The 26731-nt window shown below is 36.5% G+C and overlaps 1 protein-coding gene across 1 annotated transcript; it reads left to right on the top strand.

Moving 5' to 3' along the window:
• Positions 1-16914: 16914 nt before the first annotated feature.
• LOC110924969 (zinc finger MYM-type protein 1-like) lies at positions 16915-19829 on the top strand. Its single transcript, XM_022168941.2, has 2 exons — positions 16915-17093; positions 17478-19829. The coding sequence occupies exon 2, from the start codon at positions 17490-17492 to the stop codon at positions 19827-19829; it is 2340 nt and encodes a 779-aa protein (XP_022024633.1). The 5' UTR covers positions 16915-17093; positions 17478-17489.
• The last annotated feature ends 6902 nt before the right edge of the window (positions 19830-26731 follow it).

The following is a 26731-nucleotide window of genomic DNA, read 5'->3' as shown; positions in this document are numbered from 1 at the left end:
TCCAAACATCTGACCTTTAGGGTTATTTTATGTTTATTAATGTTAATTTTGGATAACTTAACATGTGTTGGATAATTTAGGCTGCTAATTGATAAATGATTCATTAGTTACCAATTCAGTACGAATTGTTTGTCTTGAATTGCAATTAACAATTAAATTTGGCTTCTTATGGATTTATAAGTAAAACAAGAAACGTACCATCGTGAATCGTACGGGTAGTCGGTTAATTTTGGTTTGAAAAGAATAAACTATCTCGGAGTTCATGGATGAATCGGACGGGTAGTCGGTTGCGTGCTTTGTTGGGTTCAGTGATGACGACGTCTTCGATTTTGTTTGAAATCTCCGGCCTCTCGATCGGGGCTGTTGTCAGTTAATTTTGGTTCGAAAATAACCGGGTAGGAAAAAAGAAGAAGAGACTGCCGCCACGGTTTTTCTTTTGCTCGGAGGACACATTGATTGCCACCCGGCGGTCGGCGGCGGACGTCGGAATCGGCTTTAACACCCCAACAATTAATGAGACAACAAGCATCGGCTTTCTCGCATGATTGTGTATATGTTTTTCTTTGTTTGCTAGATGAACGATTGCATGGGATGAATGTGAGTTTAGTGACTTAGTCATCAATCTCAAAATGACTAAACACAAATCTAAGTGATGATTGTTCAATTAATTTTCATTAGTATGTAAGATTAAATATATTACGTATTGGTATTTAATCTATAGCCATCATAATCATTTACATTATAGAGATCAAAATATATTAGAACCTATTAAATAATTAGTTGGTAATTGTTGATGGACCATATTACCCTTATTAACTAATTAGGGTTTCCTCCTGGGTGCTTATATAAGGAGACTTATGTGGAGGTTAAGGGTTTACACAGTTACACAATCAGACATCCCATTAGCCATAACATCATAATGCTCGACCTCCTCTCCTACAACCGATACCCTTTTCGGTTTTCTTAGCCACCATCATTAGATTGCACCCTAAGGAGGAACCAGACCAAACTGACAACTATGTCAAACACTATTGCTGCATCTACATCTGGATTCTCTGCTGGCCTGTGCTGATGCAATCAAAGGCATGTTTTCCTTCATGAATAAACAGAACTGATCCAACATGTGGTATCAGAGCATATGTTGATTAGTCAGTTCTGTTTTCGTATCCATAATTCTGGGATTGAAACTTGGAAAACGGAATTTTGAAACCTTATGAATCATAACAGCCGGTTTCGAGTCGGCCTTGTCCACTCGAGATCATTGTTTTCGGATAAAAGCTTAATCATATGTTTATTCGAAATTAACTGGTTTATGTTTTAGCCGAAATCTGTTTAGAAAATTATTAATTTTCAGGTTTCGGGTTCCAGAATTTTATGTTTTACTTTTTTAGGGTTCATCACTTGTTCTTAGAAAATTCGAAAATTCTATTATGTTTTGGAATATGATTCGGATTATTAAGTGTTTTTCCTGTTTTTGATCTGTTTTGTCCTCTAAAGATTTCGAAAAAACTGTTATTAGATAAACAGATTATGATTTTGAAATATTTGATAAAATTAAATCTTTATTAAAACAGGAAACACTATCATAAAATCCCTTAGATTTCGAATTTTCGGTTATGATATCACAATTAACAGCTGTTGACGAGGTTGCTACTCGCAACCATGAGGTTGCTACTCGAGACCATGAGGTTGCTACTCGCAACCATGAGGTTGCTACTCGAGACCATGAGGTTGCTACTCGAGACCATGAGGTTGCTACTCGCAACCATAACGTCATTAGTCGAGACCGTAGTTGCGACTCGCAACCATAACGTCATTAGTCGAGACCGTAGTTGCGACTCGCAACCATAACATCATTACTCGAAATCTTGGTTGCGACTCGAAATCTCATTATTTTAGGTTGTTTAATGTGAACTAAGATTTAGCTCGGGTGGTTTGCTATTAAATGATTGGTTTTTGTAATTATTTAGTTAATTAATGAGGATCAAATAATGTTTTACAAAACCAAAAATGGCTTTACTTGAATGAGTTTTTGATATATCATTTCTGGCCAAAGCTGACTTGATACATCTACTTATCGTTCAAGTATTACGAAAGCTATGTTAAGTGTGCATCATAAGCATGAATGTTTTAATATCTGGCCAAAGCTGATTTAATTCCTTCATAGATGGCATACTTAACAAGTGCATAACTAAAGTGATTGTCTCAATTTCTGGCCAAAGCTGATTTGTTACAACCACTTTGCACACATGCTTAAATGATTACACTTCTAGCCAAAGCTGTTTTGTCTTCGTTTAAGTAGAACTTTAAGTATTCTATTATTTTGATGTTAGTAATAGACGTATCACAATCTCTTCACATAATGATCCTTATATTAATGATCCTCAATTAATTTTTTGTGATCATTTTGTCTGCCTTATTCTTAGTACCCATAATTTTACTCACTATAATTTTCTTCTAAAAATCTCATCCACTCTAATTCCTAAACCTAAAATGTTTGCTTTATTTAAAGTTTCTATAAGAATTAGCTCTTAAATTAAATACTTGATTATCTCTTAAGACACGATAACCCTATTGCTCTCTTCTGATTAGGCACTACAGAAGAAACGTAGAGCGTGATGATTAGGATAAATCGAACATGATGTCTCTTATGATAATCAAGAACTCTCTTACATAATTGCTATCACTAAAGTTATTCCAGATTAAGTTTTTCCTAAGACTAATCTATAATTGTGGAATAATCACTAGAACTCCTAAGATGCATGCCTTCATTTAAAATTATAAATTATAAGGTTAAGTGGTATATGTGAATATATTATAATGTACAATACCATGACCCATAAAGTTAAGGGCTTACGCATGGAAATGAGTACATTTTCCAGTACATTACACACTAAGTTTTCATTTGTACAATTTGATGCATTATAAATCAGCTATAACACTCCAAAGTACCAAAGTATAACGAGTGTGTTGATAAGCAACATATGTACATAGAAATAAATGTTTAAAACTGGAAAATAAGATGTTATTCACCTTACAACCACTAAAACCTTAAGAGAGGATTGTTCTAAGGTCCATAGACAAATTACAAGTGCTAATCCCAACGTTAAGGTTCTTCAAGGGAAAATCTCATTGCATAATTATGTCATTAGACTAGGCATAAGCAACGAGACTATCCATTATTCTAAAGAACAGTTGGATAAATTAATTAGATAGTAACTTCCTAATGATATTTAAGTCTGATAATTTTAATGTTCCAATTAACACATGATTAGTTGATTCTAGTTCCATACGTTTCCTTACCAGAACTCGACAAATAACTAACATGAGAGTTAGTGACAAAATTAAAATGTTAAGACTATAAGAACCATAATGAACAGTCTTCCAACAACGCTTTTCGATACCTTATATATTCTGAAGATTAATCAGAATATAGTATCATAATTAAGCAATGTTATGAAGGTTGTGAGGTTTGCATAGTCAACATAAAGTCACACTTATCTTAAACTCTCCTCTTATTTGTTCTAAATATCTGGATAGAAACATTACTAAGATGAAACTAGATGATACCTTACTTTTTCACAACTTTTGTCATCATGCAAATGAGAATTTGACAAAAGGAAAATGAGACTTACAAATTTCATCCATTAGAACCAAAATTCATGAGAAATCATGACATGGTTAATGAGGATGATTATTCATCTAATCTCATTTTAAGTGATTTTAAATCATGACGTTAAAGCCCTAAAATATGACTTGGCTTGAGGAATAAGCATAGGTCCATCATAAGTCATTCATTGACATTCGTGGAACTTATTCCAAATGGAATATTCAGACATAATTCATTTATCATTTAACAGACTATCAACTTGTATCTAAATTTTGTCACATATGGCCCACGGTCTTAGAAGAAATTTATTCATACATATACTTTATAAGATTTCTATTAAATATGTCCCTAAGTTTCTTATGACATCTGGACGTTAAAGAAATCAAATAAAGTCTAACTATATGTGATAGGTTTCCACGTCACGTAGCTCATTGAAACTTCTCTTGTAGCATTCTAGAGATATTAAAGATCAGTGGGAGCATTAAGTGTCTTAATAATAACTTGCAATAGTTGCAAGAGGTGGGGGAGTGAAAAATTTTAAATTATTTTAAATCTACACCTCTTGTACAAGACATCGCTCCATCATGACATTGTTCTATCAAACCTTATCTCCTTAAATCTAATGCTACTCTTACAAAAGTTTCATTGTTGCTTAATTGTGGGCACATTTAGATTTCTTACCTAAAATAACATAATCCTCAACAAGAGAAACTACAACGACTAACGTCATTAACTTGTTTCTCTATTAGAATTTGTTGGTCGTTACATATTGACCCTAAGCATGCTGAGTTCCTAAAGATTTCTAAGGTTAGTAGGAGCAGTCAAAGTCCTTATCATGACTTGCAAGGAATACAAGAGGCGGGGGGAAGAGTGTCATTAAATTTCACTCCGAATTTAACTCCGATTACACCTCTTGTATACCATACTGCACCAACCCTTACAAACTTAGAATAAAAATGATAGCAACCTAACCAAGAGCTAATCCATAAAACTGAAACTTCTAATGAACCCAATAATCAACTCAGGAGGTCATCTAGGTTTAAAAGCCTACTAACTTTGATGATTACATAACCTCCCTAATGAAGTTGAAATGGATTTTTGGAAATGTTTAATGATCCTATCTCTTAAAATCAAGCCATTAGCGTAAATCAATCATCTGAATGGAATAAAACAGTTTTCTAGTAAAACTGATTTTATGTGTTCGTGTAACGTTTGGGATTTGATTGAATTACCTAAGAGTGTTCATAACTAAATCAAATCCTAATATAAGCGTTAAGACACAAAGGGGCATCATTGGTTGTCAAAGGTTGTACTCAGGAAGAGATAAATTATTAAAGAATCTTTATTACATATCTAACAAAAGATTTCTTTGAGGATCATCACTGTTCTAGTAGCTTATAATAGTTTTAAGCTACATTAGATGAACATTAAAACGATTTTCCCTAAAGTTTGCATGTTCATTAGATAACAACCTAAAGTTTCAAACTGAAGGTTAAAGAACACTTTATTTGTAAGCCAATAATATCCATGTATGGGTTAATGCAAACATCATAATGTGATGAAAAGCTAACGTAATTATTTTCATCAAGAATCAAGTGGATTAATGTACCTACCTCAAAATGAGTGGGAGCAACTAAAATAAACTTGTCTATATAGATGATATTCTTTTGACAAGTATATGTTACATAAGTCAAAGCATTGTTAACACAAACTTTGATATAATAGATCTTAGAGATGTCTCTTATGTAATAGATATCATAACGTACCGAGATAGACCCAATGGGACAATAGTTTCGTTCTATAAGTTTAACGTTAAATGGGTCCTTACATATGTAACAAAATACTGCTCTCCTTTAGAGGATAATAGGATAAATGAGATTATTTCCTTATGCTTCATTAATTGGAAGCCTTATGTAAGTTTAAGTCTATACTCGTTTAGATATTACTCACATTGCAACACACAAGATATGTCTAGATTAATGTGAAGCATCTAATGGAGTATTACAATATCTTTAAAAGAAACGAGAGACTACAATTTAAAGAAGAAGTGAGAATTTAAAACCGGTTTACTACTCTAACTTTGTGATATTCAAAGATTATAAAATGTAATTTCGGGTATATCTTTATGTCAGCAGACAAAACCTATTTCATGGAGGAGTCATAATGCACTGATATTAACAACCTAAGTTATAACGACATAATATAGTCACTAAATGTTGTTGGAAATTTATCAGTGGACTCATAAGTTTATTAACTCCATATAATTAATGTTTTGAAGAATTAGTGTGATAAAGTCAGCTACCATGACTCCTTGAACAGTAACAGTTCAAGAGGTGCTGCATTAAATTTCGATACGCAATTAATTATTCGTTTATGAACGAATTGAGGAAACTAAGTTTTGTATCGAATACATTCATGATATGCTTAAGGATCCTATAACTAAAGGGCTATTACCCATAAGTCTTATTAAGAGAGCTCATAGACGGGTGTTAATTAATAGTCGTGCGCAATTGCATATCGTACTATGAATGACTAAGTATTAGTTAATTTTCCTCATCGGTTTGATTTTGTATGTCTCTAAGAATATGTCAAGCTAGCATAATGGCATATAGACAAATATAGTTACAAATCAAACAAAGGGCTTACGCGTATTTTGATCATAACGATTAGGTTTTAAATTAAGGCTATAGTATGATTAATGGGGGCCCTGAGTCGCATAATGATTCAACGGCTGTATTTTTCTGCTATAGTACTTGTTTAAGGCTAAAATGAGTGTTAACTCCTGATCAGGCTTATCTAACACTCATAGTAAATGATTACTCGGCTAAGTGGGAGAATGTAAGATTAAATATATTACGTATTGGTATTTAATCTATAGCCATCATAATAATTTACATTATAGAGATCAAAATATATTAGAACCTATTAAATAATTAGTTGGTAATTGTTGATGGACCATATTACCCTTATTAACTAATTAGGGTTTCCTCCTGGGTGCTTATATAAGGAGACTTATGTGGAGGTTAAGGGGTTACACAGTTACACAATCAGACATCCCATTAGCCATAACATCATAATGCTCGACCTCCTCTCCTACAACCGATACCCTTTTCGGTTTTCTTAGCCACCATCATTAGATTGCACCCTAAGGAGGAACCAGACCAAACTGACAACTATGTCAAACACTATTGCTGCATCTACATCTGGATTCTCTGCTGGCATGTGCTGATGCAATCAAAGGCATGTTTTCCTTCATGAATAAACAGAACTGATCCAACATAGTATACTTGTTGCATATATGTGTATACATATAGATACATGTACGGGTGTTTTTTTTTTGCTTGTTGAATTGAATGGGACATGGGTATGTAAAGAAATAAAAGGTTTTCTAAACACTATACACACAAGTGTATGGATCATATTTTAAACAAAATACAAGGGTTTTGTTGTCCGTTTGTCAACTGAAGTGAAACCAAGAACAACACTTGTGTCGTAAATTCGTCGACCAGAACAAAACCCGTGGAGTGTTGTAATTTGCACAAGGAAAATCAAAGAAGGACTGCATGTGGTCTTTCAATCTTCGACCGTTGAAGGGGCTATTTCTTGATACGAACCGAAGGAACAATGGTTTTCTTGCTTGTGATCATCTCAATTTACAGGTAAGTTTTTTATCCCTTCCATACATAAATTTTATGCACCGATGCATGAACAAGTAACGTGTTTTGATTAGTAACCGAGATCGATTGTGATTCGTTTGTTTAACGGATCATGGATGTGAATTGAATTGTGTAAGTACGGCGGAATTTTACGTGCTCGACACGTTGGGTTCGCCCTTGCGTTTGTACCCTACGTTATAGGAGTCGTTTGATTGGATGTTGGTTCTATCGTTAAGCGTGATTAAAAAAAAGATTGTGTGAACATGATACTTGTTAAATTATTCTTACTAATTTCGGATGTAACTCGTAGTAGTGTTTGATTAGCTATCTATGAGGTAAGTTGTTCTTAAATTGTAGATAATCTTGAATGAGTGACATGGAAAACATGTTTTGTATGAACGTCTTGTATATATGCGGTAGCTGTTTTTATAAAACAAGCATGTTATTTGACTAAACGATCACCATATTTGATGTATGGATTGAACGGGAGAAGTAAAACTCTCTAATTTCAAAACTCTTGAATGATAATAAATTTAGTGGTTCTTTTAACTGGGAAGAGTTTGAGCTACTTTGATATATTAACTCATGTATATGTGTATTTTTATTGCTAAGCATGCCATGTTGATTTGATTGACATGTAGTATTTTCTTAAAAATGGTTAAATCCGTGTTGTTCAATTCATGTCTATGTGAAATGTTTCTAGGCTATGTTAGCAGCCCAGTATTTGCTACATAGGGTTCCTAATAAAAGGAACTAGACTACCCTTAATAAACTTAGATGCATGAGCCTGGAATTGAGCTATCTAAGAGTTTGGGATTGTGGTGCTATTGTACATGTTACTAAACCTAAAAGAAAGATTTTAGGCGAGAAAGGAATGGATGATATATTCATAGACTATGCTAAAATTCAAAAGTCTATTGGTTCTACGTCTTGGAACTAATGACTGAGTGTGTGTAAAAAATTATCATAGAATCAAGGCATATCATCTTTAATTCATAATTCCCTGGACAAGGTTTCTGATCCTATTGAGAATGTAGTTGTTGATTCTGATAGAGCATTTGCTAGTGCTGGTAGTGTATCTATTCCTTCCGAACCTATGAAAAGCTAGAGAAAAAGGAAGACGGTTATGACTTTAATCATTATTTAGTTAAAGGGACCAAGAGTTGGGTTGGACATCGGGATCAATAATGTTTTAATATTGAAGATGATCAATTCCTGGGCAAAAACTAAAACAAGCACTACTGAAGTGATATTATCTAATGGGTTAGACAAATATTTATGTAGCAGTCTTAATTCCTCTCGCAAAGGAGTGATCATTTGATACAAAGGATTTGTGGGAGGATGTTGACATCCTAGGAATAAGGATGAGGGGGAGGAACAAGAATATATTTATGATGTTGTCTCATTGCATTGAGAAAGTTATGAAGAAATTATATTACTTTGTTTGTTCTTCGGTTGGTACTCCTATAGGTCCTAATATCCGACTTGTGCGAAATCATGGTGAATCTACTTCACAGATGGGGTATTTAAAGCAATTGGATGCCTAATGTATGCTATGATTTGTACAAGGCCTTATATAGCATACGTTATGGGAAACTGAGTAGATTTACCAGTAATCCAAGTACTCGGCATTGGCAAGCTGTGAATAGGTTTTCAAATGTTTGAAAATAACCATGATCTATGGTTTGTGTTATTAGGGTTTCCTTCAGTTTTAGAAGGGTATTCTGAAGCAAGTTGTATAACCAAGTGGATGGGTATTCCTACTTGGTGGAAGTTTTATCTCCTAGGCTTCAAAGAAGCAGACTTGCATCATAAATTCAACAATGGAATCTGAATTTGAAGCTTTAGTAGCAGCTACTGGTAAAGAAGCTGAGTGGCTAAGAAATTTGATCTTTGAGGTTCCTTTGTGTTCAAAACCGATATCACCAATATATCTATCAAATGAGATATTGTTGGCTAAGGATTTTTGTCAGATGTATAATGGAAAGTCTAGACGGTTACGTGTAGCATGATTCATGAGCTCACCATGCATAGAGTGATATCTGTTGAATTTGTAAGATCTAAGTATAATTTGACTGAGTAGCTAACTAAAGAGTTAGGAGAGATCTCGTGAATAAATCAGTCATAGGGATGGGTTTAAAGTCCATACTTTAATATCCTAAGATACCCAATTCCCATCTAATACAACATTATATGCAGAATTCAATGTGGAAAGCTTGTTATAGAGATATTGGAACACATGATCAAAATCATCCCAAGGTTGTGTTCAGACTGCAAGATAAAGGAGGTTGAAGTATAACTTCTTAATAGTTTTTTGAAAAATTGCATTTGCAGGGGCGAGAATAAAAGAACTACCTATAAGAGTATGAAGTTTAGCCGCTTCAAGAAGCTTGGACTTGGCTTTGATATACTCTTTGAAGGATTGGACACAGGCTAGTAAAATATTGTGTCAAGTAAGAACATATGAATTTGTTAACTTATGTGTATATTATCTTCAGGTATTCATTACGAATAGAAAGGGTTCAATCCATAGCGACACCCTAATATTCGAATATTTGGAATGTGTAATATACCAAGGTGAAATTCAATCGTCGCGATATTTCATTTATGCATATGTTTGTGTTTGCTTGAGAAGTATTTTAAGTTAATCATGGATATCACTAAAATGGGGGAGGAATGTTGGTAATTTTAGTGTTATCAACGGATTTTGGTGGTATTGGATTAACTTGTCGACTAATTTAATCTTATTTTACAATAAACGAGTTAGGAGATGCGGGAGTGCATGCTCGTTTATATCTAATAAGATTAGGTATTTCATCGATTTGTATTTATAATCTATATTTAATTTTGGGCCTATTTATTAATTGGTTTTGGGACACTTAATAATTGTATTCTCTTAATTAAGATTAATTGGGCCCAAGGTTTGTTATGATAATGTCGATTAGGCTTCATGGCCTAAATGGATCACATGATTAATGTGGATCTATATACTAATTAAAAGGAAAATCGATGGGAGGCCTTTTTTGGGAATGCCTTTTCTTGGTCGTCGCAGGGAGGAACAATTTTTTGTTCTTTTTTCGACATATGCGAACAAGTGGTACGGTTTCAAGTATTCTCAAACATTCAACAGATTCGTTCTTGTGTGTTCTACGCATCTTATCCGATTAATCATTGGTAGTACCACCAAATAGGTTAATCTGATAGTGAACACACGATTTGTGTAGAAATCCAGGTTTTTTCTTCATCTCGGTTTTCTTGCAATTGTTTCGAAATTTGGTTAGTAATCACTCAAAAATACAACAGGCAACACCCATGGTAAACCCCTACATAAAAAGTCCAAGAAAAGCCAAACTGTTACCAAGGATGACATTGCGGAACCACTATACTTTCTTAATATGTGTTAATAGTATAAAGTTATAAAGTAATAATGGGTTCTGATTAGAACTATTGATTTTGGCAAGTTCCCGTTTGACACGTTAGAGATGAAACATAACCTGAACCGACCGACTTATAAGTATGCGAAAACTTTTATCTCCACCCTTAAATCATTCAAACAACAACCTTATGAGAACAACACTGAACTTTGATGGCAATTAATCTATTACGAACATGTATACATAGCATCCTAATCATAGAAATTTGTGTTGACACATATCAGTCTGATCCAAAAATGTTAGCTGATACCCGTATACAACACAACGTTTAAATAAAGTCTAGTGTGAATCTGGTCAAAGTAGTGTTGCTGGTATTTTTTCAATTTCTACATTATCTTATTTATATCGAGTGAGCTTATGTACTCTACCAAAGAAAGTGTGAAGTACCTTGAAAGAGTTCCCCTAGTCCGTGTTCCGTGTTGGATGGTTCCTTTTTGTGCCCGCTCCCTACTCAAGCTCTGCATTAAACTAGTATATTGTCATATGGGATATATATTAGTTTGCACTTTGCAGTTTATGTAGTAATGGTTACCTCCATATGACATGCATATTAAAGCTTACCTCCATTAGCCTATTAATACCGAAAGTAGACATTGCGCTTTAAACCATAGCTTACCTCCATAGACAAAAAAAGAAGATATCCAATCATGTCATCGTATAGGGTGTACAATGATAAGTAGTTTAGAGCGCTTTAAACTAAAGCTTACCTCTATTAGCCTGTTAATACACAAAATTAAACTAAAGTGCTCTGCCATTGTGTTTTATGGAATTAGTTAAGATAGTAACATTATTAGAGCATTCATGATGAGAGCCTAATGGAAAATACCAGTAGGTTGTTAAGATCACAAATAGAGTATGCATCTTTTGATGTATTTCAAGGTATTTAATAAATATAGAACGCATCATCAACCACACAAAACTTTCGTAGGTTTATACGATGACTAATCTATTGAGGATTATAGATTGTTTTCTTACCCAGCCACACTAACTAGAAATATTAAACGTATTGAAACCCAGAAGAAGAGAGTTATTCTAGAGAACTGCCAATCTCCAAATTGAAGCATTGACAACTAAAGCAAATTCTAGTAATGGCTACTACAGTTACCTGTACACTCATGCTCTGGGATTTTGATTCTATTGGGGGCAGGAGATTGACTAACGATAGTAATCAACAACATATATCACATTTCAAACTAACCAAAACTAAAACTTTCACAACTATCTGTCAATTCTTTAACCAGAAAAACGAAAATGGCGGATAGATGAACTGCAAAATTAAGATGCTTTACTCGTCGGTAGATTTAACACACAAAAACCAAATATTGCAATTTAGCCTCTTCGTCTACCTTATCTATGTTGTATAATTGGTCTATAACAAGTAATTCTCTTAGTCATGTTGAAACCTGGATTATTCTCTATATCATGTGTATCAGATTAACCTATTTGCGGGTTACACGCAATGATTTATCGGATTACACAGAGAATTGCTCTTGAAGGAATTCGGACTTGATGATTCTCTGTTATTGAACTGTAGAGTTCTGTATAATGTAACAGTACATTCCTTTTTGTTTTTGAGTGTTCTGTATATACGATCCAGATTAACCACTCAAAACAACCATGTACTTTTTAATACCAAACAAGCCATCATTGGCCCAAATTTAGTCCAATTTTTTAATAGAATCAACAAATTAATTGGTTTCAACTTAATGGGCTTTTAATAAAATCAACATATAAAGATTTTACTTGTACATACGATGTGTGTCCCAAATCACCTTAGTCAAACGAATTACTTTTACAAACATAGTCTTTTCATTCCTCAAAACTTCCATGCATTTTCAACACGTTTCAAACTTCAAAATTTCGATTTTAGCCAAGCATTTTAACTAAAATGCCTTATTCCAAAGTCTTCCTCTTGAATAAATTTCGGGACGAAATTTTCTAAAGGAGGGGAGACTGTAACGCCTCGCTTTTGTAACTTTCTTTATTTAGAAAGTGAGATCATTTTTCTATTTTTGGAAACTGTAGTCGTACCGTCTTCGTATATTATTTTCAATCTTGTAACCGAGACTTTGATCATAATGGAATAATATTTTTATACATGCTTATACGTGTTGCAATACTTGTGTTACACGTTACAACTTACATCCAAACTTATACACTCAACCGATACTCAAATACTTGTGCTTATATTTTTGGACGTGGTCGATACTTATTAAATACGTAGTTACATTTTAGTTACATTTTAAACGGGTTAAAAATACGTAAAATTATTACAACATAACCCAACCCATGACCTTCGTGGCCTTGGTACCACATAATAATAATAATACTAATAATTGTATATTACTAATAATCTTCTATATATAATATATAAAACTTATGGTGGGACAGGTGTCAAATTGACAAGCAATCCATTGCTAGATTTTCCCGCTCATATGTTCGGGTCCAATTTTTTTGGCCCATTACGAATTAACCGACCCGTCTGACAATGCTGAATTCACCGGCTTTATTGTTTACATTCTCTCTCCATTCTGCTTCATCTATTTGAAAACCCTAAAGCCACCCGAAAAATAAAGAAGCCGCCAATCTACGATCCTTTAGCTTGATGATTTACAGTTGTTTGTTAACATAACCTAGCCAATCTTCGTAAGTTTTTGTTGATTAGCTATTTATTATTTGATTTGTTTTACATGAAACAGAAAGTAGCGCACATCAGTTGGATGATTTTTTTGGAAATAAACATGACCTACAATTCATGTTCTACATTTTATGGTTCGATTGATATATTTAATCACAATCGCTGCAACCAAGTTTTCAATCGAACAATTCATGTTTCTACATATTAGGGTTTGTTTGATTTGTCTACCCACAATCACTACAACCAAGTTTTCAAGCGAGTAGAACAAGTTTTTTCTAATCCTTTTTATTATTAGTTGTTTTATGTTGGGTCTACATATTCACACACCTTATTCCCTATTTCCACACCCTTCTAGACGCCTCGTATAGCCCTATACGAGGCGTATAGGTTTGCTTTTCCCGACCAGCTTCTGCACCTCGTACAACGTCACATCAGTCACATCAGACGGGGAGTCTAGCCCTGTACGAGGGGTCAATACGAGGGTACTTAGACGCCTCGTATAGGTCTATACGAGGCGTCTTGGGCTGACCGATTTGACTATGATGAGACTATGCCCGACATGACTTAAAGGCATACGGGGAGTAAAGACCTATACGAGGCGTCTTTAGCTCACATAAAATGCAACCTACAGTGCGTTCTTGGTCCACATCCGAGCATTCAACAAACAAACACTCACATTCTGTTTCTTCTTTTATTTATTCGAAAGACTCTTGTTGTTTGTATTTGCGTTCTTATCATCCCGGAGTGTTGAAATGTCATCATATTGGGACGGCAACTATATCTTCGGGCAGTATTCTAGCGAAAAGTGGGGGCACGAAAGCGTTCCGGTAACAGTTATTAGCGTAAATGTTTTAATTACTTGTTGTTTTAGTTTATTATTTACTAATGATGATACGGTTGTCTATTTTGGAGGAGTCTGGCGTTCCCGATTCTAATGAGCAAGAGGAGGTTGTGTCTAGTATACAAGGAAAACAAAACAGCCCGTTTCTAGATTTGAACAAGCATCCTCCTGTTGATGAAACAGCCCCTGTAGATGAATCATACCATGCTAGTGGATACAGAGGAAACGGTGGATACGGAGGAGACGGTGGATACGGAGGAGACGGTGGATACGGAGGAGACGGTGGATATGGAGGAGACGGTGGATACGGAGGAGACCGTGGATACGGAGGAGACCGTGGATACGGAGGAGACGGTGGATACGGAGGAGACCGTGGATACGGAGGAGACGGTGGATAGAGATTGCTGAGACGCCGAGAGTGCGTCGGTTTATACCTGTCGATTCGCCGTGGCATCGTCTTTTTGATTTGGCGCACACGCCGACCTACAGGGAGCTGCTGGTCGAGTTCCTTTCGTCATTCACATTTCACCCTCCTGGGGTCCCAGTGCCGCTTCCGTACCCAGGTGCTCCCCATCCGCCTGAGGTTTCTTTCAGGCTTGCTGGTGTTATGCGTTCGATGATGCTAGCAGAGTTTGCGGTGCATGTGGTTTATACATGCAGGGGGAGATCGAGACTGAGATTTACACAGCGGGGCTAGTGGTGGTTGAAAAACCCACTCTTGTAGGGTTTTGGCAGGTGATTGCGGGGGCGGATCATTGGGAGCACGAGAAGTCGAAGGGGAGGGTGTCGTTTGTTAGGGACCCACTATACAGGTATGTACGTTTATTATGGCAATTATTGTGATTATATATGCACTGTTTATTAATCTCTGTTTTTGTATTTCGCTAACACTATCTGCAGGTATCTGCACCATTTGCTCGCTACTTCTATTTCAGCGCGCGGCTACAGCCGTGAGTGGTGTACGACCACAGATCTTTTTTTCCTTTATTGTTTGTTGTATAGGAGGCCGTGCGCGCTAGCACACGGTCTAGCCCAGTACTACGCCTCCGCCCATCACCGGCAGGAGCGCGAATTTTTGTATGGCGGGGCGTACGTGACCGTCATTGCCCGTTCAATGGGCCTCGTACCACACCAGGACCCACATCTGCGGACGCCGGCAATCATGCCGACGCGGATGGGTATACAGTCGCTGTGGGGGATGAGGGTAATCAAGAGGTTCCCCGTTGGCCCGCGGTTTAAAAACCACGAAGGGGGCGTATGGACAGAGGAGCCCCTACCAGAGCATTTCGAGCCCGTTCATCCTCCTGCAGATCCTGCTGATGCAGTGCCCGTGGAGGACCCTCCGGAGGATGTAGACGGTGCAGCGGTGCCACACCCACCGCCACCTGCCGGGGCACCTCAGTTTCCACGTCACGTTATTCCAGGTCATGCCCCAGGAGCTGCGCTACATCCGGATGTACGAGCCGAGCTTCACAGGCTCAACGATTTGGTAGGTTGGCTGGTACGGGTGGAGCAGGATAGACGAGAGAGAGAGGGATTACCCCCGATACCGCTTCCACCGGTTCGAGCACCACATCAGCAGCACCAGCCGCAGCAGCAGCATCAGGATTCGGATTCGGATTTGGATGCATAGACCTGTTGTTGTTTTTATTTTTATTATGGATGTACAAACTTATCTTATATATTTTTGTTATGGATGTAAAAAGTTATCTTATATATGTCATATTTATGTTTGTTTTCAGTTATTCGGTTACTTAATGATTGTTGTCTTAAATTTAGATAATATGGAAACAAAATATGTTTTGAATATAATACGGAAACAATATAACCCCCTGAATATAATACGAAACAATATTTGAAAGAGATAAAATTTTAATCGAAAGAATAATATTTAAAAAAGTAAAATGTTAAAAACAATATAATATTTAATCGATATAATATATTTAAAGAGCCGATTTTTAAAATAGTTGATTTAAAAAAAAAAAACAAAAACTTTTTATAGTGTAAAAAACAAAAAAAAAAAACAAAACAAAAATTTTTTTAAAACCAAAAAAGGACGATTTTTAAAATAGTTGATTTTTAAAAAACAAAAACTTTTTATAGTGTAAAAAAGAAAAAAAAACTTTTTTTAAAAACAAAAAAATTTTCAATAAAAAACACATCTTCCAAACTATCCAAAAAACCATACCAAAACCCACCAAAACACCCCTCATTTCAGCCAAAAAAAAAACCAAGCATAGACGCCTCGTATAGGGCTATACCCTTCGTATAGGGTTCCTTAAACTTCGTGCCTGACACCCTCTGAGACCCCCTAGAATTCAGTGCATATACGCCTCGTATAGAGCTATACGAGGCGTCTAGGGCGCAAAAAGTGTGAAATTAGGCGGAGAAGGTGTCCGGATAGTCTGGCCCTTTATGTTTTATAGCCATAAACAGGGGCGGACTTACGTGTAAATTACGGGTTCCCGGGAACCCAGTCTTTTTTTTATTTTTAGTGTAAATATATATAAGAAGCTGAAAAGGAACCCATAAGTATATTATAAAAGGAACCCATAAACATAAAAGGCCTTGGTTCCACTGGTTATAATCCCGCTTTTCTTCCTAACCCACCCGGGTTCGAATCCCGTCATTGCATATATTTTAGTCCGGTTTTTTTTTTTTTTAATTTCCCTTTTAGTTTTTTTTTTCTTTAAACTAATAGAAACATTAAAACCCATTTAGGGTTATATTGTAAAACACACGCCGCACATTTGTAGAACACTCGAACAGCAGCAGCAGCGAACATCATTATCTCCGCCACCAGTCCGCCTCCGGCCTCCGGCCTCCGGCCTCCGCCCTCCTCCGCCTCCGGCTGCTCCGCCGCCTCCGGCTCCGGCTCCGGCTCCTGATTATCATCATCTCAGTTCGATTTCCGGTTAGTTTTACAGTTAGTTTTAACTTTATATCTATCTCTTTGTTTTATATGATTATATGAACGAGGTTGATGATTGTTGGGCCTAGGATAGTTACCAAGCTTTGTTTATGCCTTTTGTAGGAATTCCAAATTGTTTATCAAAACTTAATTTCATATATCAAACACGTCGGTAAAAAAAACATGTAGGAATTCCAAATTGTATATGCCTTTTGTGGTGTGGTGGTCAAAAATTGTGGTTTTAAGTTAACAGTGGGTTACTGGGTTTTGAAAATTGGGGTTTTAAGTTAACAGTGGGTTTAAAAATTGGGTTTAAAAATTTCCATTAAGTGGTTTTTAAGTTAATATTGCTGCTTAGAGTTAATATTGAATTTGTTTGGTATTTAGGCATTATCAGTTATGCAGAAGAATATTTCAAGTTTCTTTCAAAGGCAACCACCACCTAACATTGAATCGTCATCTTCAACTAGTAAACCCTTGAAAATCGTTTTGGATGATCTTCCGTGGGATCCTTCCGAAAGGAAACCAATTTCATCTTATCACCCTAGTCAAAAAGATGAAATTAGACGAACATATTTGCTTCGAGGTCCATGTCAACCGAAAGGGAAAAAAACAGATTTTCCACAAACACTTATTGGTAATAGTGATAAGTTAAGACGGTTCAATCCAAAATGGTACACAGAAAAGCATGGAAATTGGTTGGAATATAGTGTCAAAGCGGATAGAGTGTATTGCTTATATTGTTACTTATTCAAAGAAAGTGGACAAAAAGATGCATTTGCGAGTGAGGGGGTACAATGTTGGCATAGGAAAGAAGAAAGATTCGAAATTCATGTTGGTAAAAGCAATAGTTTTCACAACAGGGCGGTTCAAAAAGGAGAAGACTTACTTAAAGAAGCCCAATCTATACCAGCGGTTCAAAAAAAACCCGAGCAAAACAAAGAATATAGAATCCGATTAAGTACTTCGGTTATACTCGCTAAAGGATTGTTGAATGGCGGATTACCTTTTCGGGGTCATGATGAATCTGAAGCATCCTTATATAGAGGACATTTCATAGAGTTTTTAAAATTGTTCGCACAAATAAATGAAGAAATTGCAAAGTATATATTAAGTAATGCTCCGAAGAATTGCCAAATGACGGCTCCATCAATACAAAAAGACATTTGTAATTGTTTTGCAGAAGAAGTGTTAAAGATGATATTTGAAGAGCTTGGTGATGATGTCTTTTCTTTATTAGTTGATGAATCGAGGGATATTTCTAAAAAGGAACAAATGGCCGTGGTTTTGAGATTTGTTGATAAATTAGGATTTGTGAAGGAGCGATATATTGGTGTAGTTCATGTTATGGAAACAACCGCTTTATCTCTTAAATCTGCAATTGATGAATTATTTGCTCACCGCAATTTAAATTTGGGTAGGGTTAGAGGCCAAGGATATGACGGTGCAAGCAACATGTCCGGTGAGTTTAATGGTTTGAAAACTTTGATTTTGAAAGAAAATTCTTCGGCATATTATGTTCATTGTTTTGCCCACCAACTTCAACTTGTTGTTGTGGCCCTTGCAAACAAGCATCTTGAAATTTGTAGATTTTTTAAGGAAATAACAGATTTAATAAATGTTGTTGGTGCATCGTGCAAACGAATAGATTTGCTAAGAGAAAGTCAAAGAGAGCTTTTGGCATTGAATCCGGAAGTTGTAATCGGAAGTGGAAATAATCAAGAAATGGCACTTACAAGACCCGGAGATACACGTTGGAGCTCTCACGAAAAAACACTTCTTCGTTTGCTTACCTTATATCCTTGTGTTATTGAAGTGCTTGAATATATAGAAACTTCGGCATGGGAACCAATTCACAAAACTCAAGCAAATGGACTTCAATTATACATGAAAAGTTTCAAGTTTGTATTTTATTTACATTTGATGAAACATATCTTGGGAGTTACTAACTTATTGTGTGTCGCTCTTCAAAGAAAGAATCAAGATATTTTGAATGCAGTTGAGTTGGTTAGATCTACCAAAGAAGAATTACAAAGGTATCGACTTGAAGGCTTTGACTCACTTTTAAAAGATGTCACATCCTTTTGTGACAAGTATGATATTGAGATGATTAACATGGAAGATGAGTATGTTGACCCGAAAAACAGAAGAAGAAAGACCAATATCACCAATCGTCATCATTTTGTGGTCAATAATTTCAACACGGTTCTCGACATGCAAATTCAAGAGCTTGGAAACCGTTTTAACGAGGTAACCACTAACTTGCTTACGTGTATGAGTTCTTTGAGCCCGCGTGATAATTTTAGTTCCTTTAATAAACTAAACTTGCTAAAGTTGGCCGAAATGTATCCGTATGATTTTACTTTTGATGAAAAAGATAAGCTTATCGATGAACTCGGCCACTACATTTCTAATATGAAAAGAGATAGTCGGTTTGATAACCTGAATGGGGTTAGTGATCTTGCCAAAAGGATGGTGGAAACAAGGAAACACATTGAGTATCAGTTGGTCTATCGTTTAATAAAGTTGTCACTAGTTTTACCGATTGCAACGGCTAGTGTTGAAAGGAGTTTTTCTTCAATGAAGCTTGTGAAGACAGAATTGCGTAATAGGATGGGTGATGGATACATGAACGATTCTTGCATTTGTTACATTGAAAAGGAGTTCTTACAACAAGTTTCCGTTGAGAGTGTAATGCAACGTTTTCAAAAGATGAAAACCCGTCGTCAACAACTTTAGGTAGTTTTTTTATTTGTAAAGACTATCGTATTTTATATTGTGTTTTTAAATTTCTAATGACGATTTTCTTTTCATCGTTGTATCGTACTTTTATTATGTGATGAATCTTACCCGATCCGAACCATCGAACCGACCCGAAATTCTTTATGTTCGGTTACATGAAATTGGAGTATCTAAAAAAGTGAACCCAGTGAAAAATATTCCTGGATCCGCCACTGGCCATAAAACCCCTAATCTAACCATCAATTTATGTTTCTGCAGATTAGGGTTTGTTATTCTGTCTAACCATAATCATTGCAAACAAGTTTTCAATCGATAATGGCAGGTTCTTTCTAAACCCTTTTATTATTAACTTGATGCCCTCTAATGTTTTTTGTATTTTATTATTCATATATTTATCACATGCTCCATTAGTTTGTTTTTATCAAAAGAACCTATTCTATTAATTCTAATAGTGTTATGCGCTACGGATGATCCTCAGCTGTTCTGTTCTTTTGTCTTAGATTCTTTTTAGTAAACTTTATATTGAACAACTGATTAAAAAAATGGGATTGTAAATTGGTCCCTAAACCGTTAAGACCTGTGAACTCGTTAAGACCTGTGAACTCGTTAAGACCTGTCTTGGCTCTCTAGGTTCCATCATAGGAATAACTCTTCGACTTTGTGAACTCGTTAAGACCTGTCTTGGCTCTCTAGGTTCCTCCAATCGTTACCAAATGCGAGAATATGACAATAAACAAAATTCTTTCGAGCATGTACGAACACCGCTAATCAATCATAAACATTGACGTGCGGAAGTGAACATACCGTTTTGTTTTTGGCCCATAATAGTCAAGTCACCAAAATTTAACGTTTGCATCGGTAACCGTGACTACCCCACATTTTTTTTAAAAAAAAAATAAATCATTTCATCAAGCTTCATCATCCCGCGCGTTCCCGAACCCGTACGAATCTGATGTTGACATTTAGAAGCGCGGTTCAAATAAACTTTGCGAATACCCGAGCTGAAAAATATTCTTGTACTCTTGACCCGGTTCGAACTTATAGCCAATCATAACTACTATAGTCCATGGCCCAAAGCTGAATGTAACAGCTATTGTTTTACCAAAACATTTGGCCCACCAAGTTCTAATAACAACCTTTCAATTTTGGCCCAAATAAAAATAGTCTTTATGAATTCACGACCCATTTCATTTGATGCCAGCTAATAAAACTCAAAAGTCAAACAACCAAAACTTACAAAACCCTATGAGACACTTTTACATTCCCAACACCTGCCATCATACTGGTCATCGTCCACCTTTAATTGTTTTTTTTTTTAAAATCCCTTTTCATCTTTATCTAACTTCTGTCTTTCTTATCTTTTGCGATACCCAAAGAACATCAAAAAAAAAAAAAAAAAAAACCCAAACAAAAATCACCATTCAACCAGACATATACATCCCTTGACTCTCTTGAATCCCTCATCTTCTCACTCTCTTCGATTCAAACAAAGTAGGCCGTAACCCTCTGCACATTCAAACCCCAGCTGAAATCCTCTGCACCCTCAACCGCCATTAGTATAACATTAGCTGCTGTTAGCCGACAATAACCAGGTTCAGCCGCTGAGATTCATTTGCAAAGCCATCAGAATCGGAGAAGTTCACATCTGGTTGATCTTCTGGTCGTTTGAGAAGAATCCAAGCCGGCGATGAGTCAAGGTTCGATAAAGAGTGGGTCCGACGGACAGTGGGTCCGACGAAATTGTGTGTCAACGAAACAGACTTAGATTGCTAGGTTGTCGACGAAACTGAAGGTATTTTGGGCCTGACGAAACTGAAAAGCTATTTTGGGCTATCAACTTCAACGAAACAGGCCCACATGCCTAGAGACGAAACAGGCCTGATTGAGTTTTTGATGTTCGACGAAAGTGGAGGGGTGTTTCGTTATTAGATCAGTTTCGTCGGGAATGAGTATGAAGAAACCCTAGTTTCTTTAAGCAGCCGCCAAGAACATCAAGAACAGAGTGTACTGTTACTTCCTAGATTTGTATAAAAACATTTTGTATATGATTTTTGATGATGATAACTTGAATATTTAGGTGAAAAACATAAAACCCAACACTCGTTTCAGCACAGATCTGAATATTCGGGTCCAGATCTGAGTTTTTCTCATTTTCACCCAACTTTTCTTCTTGAACAAAAATCACTAAAATCATAGATCTAGAGCACATGTGACTTAGTAAACGGTTAGATTTACTAAATCGGGCACCATGGCTCTGATACCAATTGTAGGTCCCGTTTTTCCGGTGGATCGATAACGTAAACCTATCCTTGTTTATCACAAACACGGTAACGGGTGCGGAATCCCCGTGACGGTGCAAACCAAACAAAGTGTAAAATAAGAACACGTAACCAAAAGATTCAATATCTATTGATTAGGGATGAGTACAACCCGAAACATATACAAACAATGCTTACAGAGTTTCACTAAGTCTCACAGGTCTCTCATACTCGTCCAAGTTTCACACAGAAACTATGAGACCTATTTATACTAAAACAGACACAGGCTATGACGAAATACAAAGGACTCGACGAAACACATTTGGGTCAGACACTGGGCCTGAAGAAGCCCAACACACGACGAAACAGGGGCAAACCACTACAAAATTGACGAAACACAATTGTTTCGTCAATTGTTTTCTTGAATTCACAATTTTCACTATATGACAAAATGTGTGACATCATCATGATGATGTGTCATCGGGAAATGTCGCGGCTCTCCGTGCTTCGCGTGTCGAATTCTGGGGCGCACGACGGAGGAATGTCGTGACGTCGGGCTTGAGCCGGACCTAACCGAGTCGAAACCAAGTCGAACTGAGCCGAGTCGAACCGAGCCGAGTCGCGTCCACACAAAGTGTATCAACAGTAACAACAACAACAACAACAACAACAACAACAACAACAACAACAGCAACAGCAACAGCAACAGCAACAGCAACAGCAACAGCAACAGCAACAGAAACAGCAACAGCAACAGCAACACCAACAGCAACACCAACACCAACACCAACACCAACACCAACACCAACAACAACAACAACAGCAACAGCAGCAGCAGCAGCAGCAGCAACAGCAACAGCAACGACAACGACAACGACAACGACAACGACAACGACAACGACAACGACAACGACCACGACCACGACCACGACAACGACAACGACAACGACAACGGCAACGACAACGACAACGACAACGACAACGACCACGACAACGACAACGACAACGACAACAACAACAACAACAACAACAACAACAACAACAACAATAATAATAATAATAATAATAATAATAATAATAATAATAATAATAATAAACCAACAAAAAAAAAAGATGCAAAAGTGATTTGTGGGCCTCCCCCCCCACCCCCCACACACACACGAAAAACAATGGCCTTTGTGCCTCTTTTGTTATCCTCCATACGAAACACATGTTGCCGAAGGCCCATGTGCTTCGCCCCCTTCGTGTCCAACACGTGCACACACGCACAACTTATAGAAGGTTCAAAAACCTTCTATTTCGACTTAAAAGATAGAAAGATGTAGAAGATGAAAACCTTTGTTAATGAATCAATCATCACAGATTGCAAACCGAAAGAGTGTACATCATCTACAAGCTGGTTTAGATCACAAAGATCTAAACCGAGCTTTCTCTCACTAACACAGTCACTCTCTCTCTCTAGAATGTGCACACACTGTTGAGGAATTCCTTAGGGTTTGTGAGAGTTGCACACAGCAGATCACCACAGAAATGAATGAGTGCCCTAATTCTAACCTATACCCACATATATATAGGCTAGGGCACACCCATAAGTCCTAATACCATGTCAAAGTCCTAATTTATTATTCACCACTCCATCCATCTGAATTTGTGATAATAAATACGGACAAGAAAATACACTAAGTTTTGACAAAACCCAACTCACAAATTCGGATCCTTTTGCATATAACTGTCCGAATCTATTAGTGTATTTAACATATATGTCCGAACTTGTTGGATCTTGACTTCTCTTAACTTTGGACTTTGACCAGAACTGATAAAGCACAGTTACCCGATGAGAACTGCACTTACAGACTCCCCCTTCATTGTTGCTACCAGTTCTGTTTGGCATCGACAATCTCCAGTCACCGGATACTGCACTTACAACTCCCCCTTGACTGGTGATGTCATGCCTGCTTTCTACTTTGGCTGAGACATGATCTTTCCGGCAGAGCACAACGATCTAAAACAACTTCTAATTAAAGACTTGTTGACGATCACTTAAATGGCCGTTTTGTGAATCCTGAAGAATCCAACATCAAACACTGTAGATCCTCCCCCTCAAACTACTCCCGAATCAAGTTAACGCGAACCAACCTATAACCAAATGTAAGAATATCGCTCGAAACCATAATCTTCAAACCTAACCGGCAGCAGAAAGATACATTGGATTTTCAATCCCCAACCTTGAACATTTCAAACTTCACAAAGACATGAAGTTCAGTTCGATAAATTAATAAGAAACTGTAGGATCGTTTTCGGCCCAGAATGAGTCGATCAGAAGATTTCTTATCCAAAACAAGAGGCGGAAACTAATGTTTTGGTGCAATCTCAGCCGTATTCACTTTTAACTGTTGTTTTATTGATCAATAACGCGTTTACAATCCTGATAACACTTCGGCAGCACTTCGTGGCAACCGGAATGACTATGACCTAGAACTATATCTGATTTCGCTCCAACTGCCACTATATATAGTGGGCTTAATTCCGCTCGAAAGATACATAAACATTACGAGCGAAATCAGGAAGATACAATTACGAGCGAAATCAAGTCTTTAAACATTTCGGGCAGAATCAGAATGATAGGGGTTTCGCTCCTAATGACAAGATGTCATTTGGAGCGGAATCACTGCTAAATACGATTTCTAGGATTCCGTGCCCTGTTCTAGCCTATTCGATACAAGACTCGATACAAGACGCAGGCGACAGACGGATGCACCAACAAACTCTCCCTCGGATCTTGACGGAGTCTTCAGTGTCGAGTCTTCGGTTGTCAACCTTTAGTCTTTATCGGTCTTTATCACTAATAAACTCCTCTTCCTCTAATGCAGTTTCAGAATCAGCATTGACTCTAACTGCTTCCTCAACTTTACCTTTAAACTCCCCCTCTCAATTTGCTGGGATCGTAGTCTGGAATTCATAAATTCAAGATCGTGACCTGGCTCTCTTCCAGCTCAGGTTATCTGCACAATCTCTACCCAACATATAAGTTTCTCAAAGATTAAATCTCCTTTTTTTAAAAATTTTGAAACTTTTGTTGGTAAACATTTAAAATGATTTGTTCTCTGAAAGCCACTTAACAAATATTCAATCATTTTCACTCACACTCTTTATCCAAACCTGTTTTTTATGTTTAGCACTTGGAATTTCGAACGTCAACTTTTCAACACCAATTGTAAAAAAAAATTTTGGATTTTTCAAAATTTATGCTAAAACACACTAAAATCTTTTTGGATTTTTGAATAAAAGAAAATGCATAAATGAAATATTTATAGACAATATTTTTTGTGAGTTCGTGCAAGAGGATCATATCAGTTTTTGAGACACATCACCAACACCGTTAAGCTAGATTTCATTTTAAGTTTTAAACAATTCACCTAGATTGTCAGTATGTTTGTCCTCTTAAATTTTCACACAAAATTTCAACTGTTTCGAGATACACTATTAGTGTCTTAATTACTTAAACTTATTCGCGTGTCCCACCACTTGAATATACTCCCGTATCCAGATCCCAATATTCAGTCACAGGTGAGTATACCACAGATGATATCTGTAAAGGGGTTAGATGCGAGGGTCGTGAGAGCTCACATCGATACTTCCGTATACGCAGAGAGATGACGGCTTCAACTTTTGGTGTGTCCCCTTTAGAGGATCTTTTCTTCAACAGCAATGATTATCAATTTTATTGTTTAATCATAATTGCTGAGGGCTTTTGCTATGTTTCAAGCATTTTGTAGTAAGCATTATACGGGGACTAGGTCAGAATTTCCATTCAGCAGAAGTCCCGGTATAATACCCCAGATATCACTGAGCATAAAGACCTAGTATCTCAGACTAAGGGACCTTTCAAACAAGATTTCAGGGGTTACCTATATATCCAAGAAGTTGTTACCCACAGAATAAGCAAGTTTGAAATTTTAGGTTAATATCTCGTCACAATTTACTAAATGTGTAAAAACCTACTAAGACATCCACAGTGAGATTGTTTATTACATTTTGACTTTAAATATCTTTAGCGTGTTGTGATAGTCCACTGATGTACTATCATTTCCTCTTTTATGCAACAAAAACTCATTTTTCATTTTATCATGTTTTTGGCTTTTTCAGATTTTCTAATGTTTTTGGATTTTCTGAAAAAATTTCTTACTCCACCTAAAATTCAAAAACATTTAAAGAAATTATGAAAACAAACTATACAAAACATGACAACTGATATGAATCGCCTCAATTCTCCATCCACTTGGCATAAACATTCAGAACTCCCCCTCACAACAAACTATTTTCCCATTAAGATTTCAAAACACTTAAGTTTGTTTTAATCAGAATGGTTTTTCCGGAAAATAAATTTGCTTATCAACCATTTGTAGGTTTGGGGTCGTTTCATCACATTGTTTACCAATCTTTTGAATAATAGTTAAATCAAGTTCAACTTAATGACCTTGATTAACCATATGTAGAATCGATGATTTAACCACTTGTAGGATAAAAAACCAAACACCTGCCACAAACCTTTTCAACCAATTATCATCTGTTGGTTGAATTCTCAAGATGCCGATTCCTACTCCACACTTACCAACCTGGGAGTTCCAGCAATTCACACTT

This window comes from Helianthus annuus, chromosome 2, assembly GCF_002127325.2.
Source record: "Helianthus annuus cultivar XRQ/B chromosome 2, HanXRQr2.0-SUNRISE, whole genome shotgun sequence".
Lineage (NCBI taxonomy): Eukaryota > Viridiplantae > Streptophyta > Magnoliopsida > Asterales > Asteraceae > Helianthus > Helianthus annuus.
The sequence above is the reverse complement of the archived record's forward strand: the minus strand, read 5'-3'. Positions and strand labels throughout refer to the sequence as shown.

Coding starts and splice junctions, on each gene's coding strand:
- LOC110924969 (XM_022168941.2), top strand. CDS start 17,490: ATGCAGAAGAATATTTCAAGTTTCTTTCAAAGGCAACCACCACCTAAC.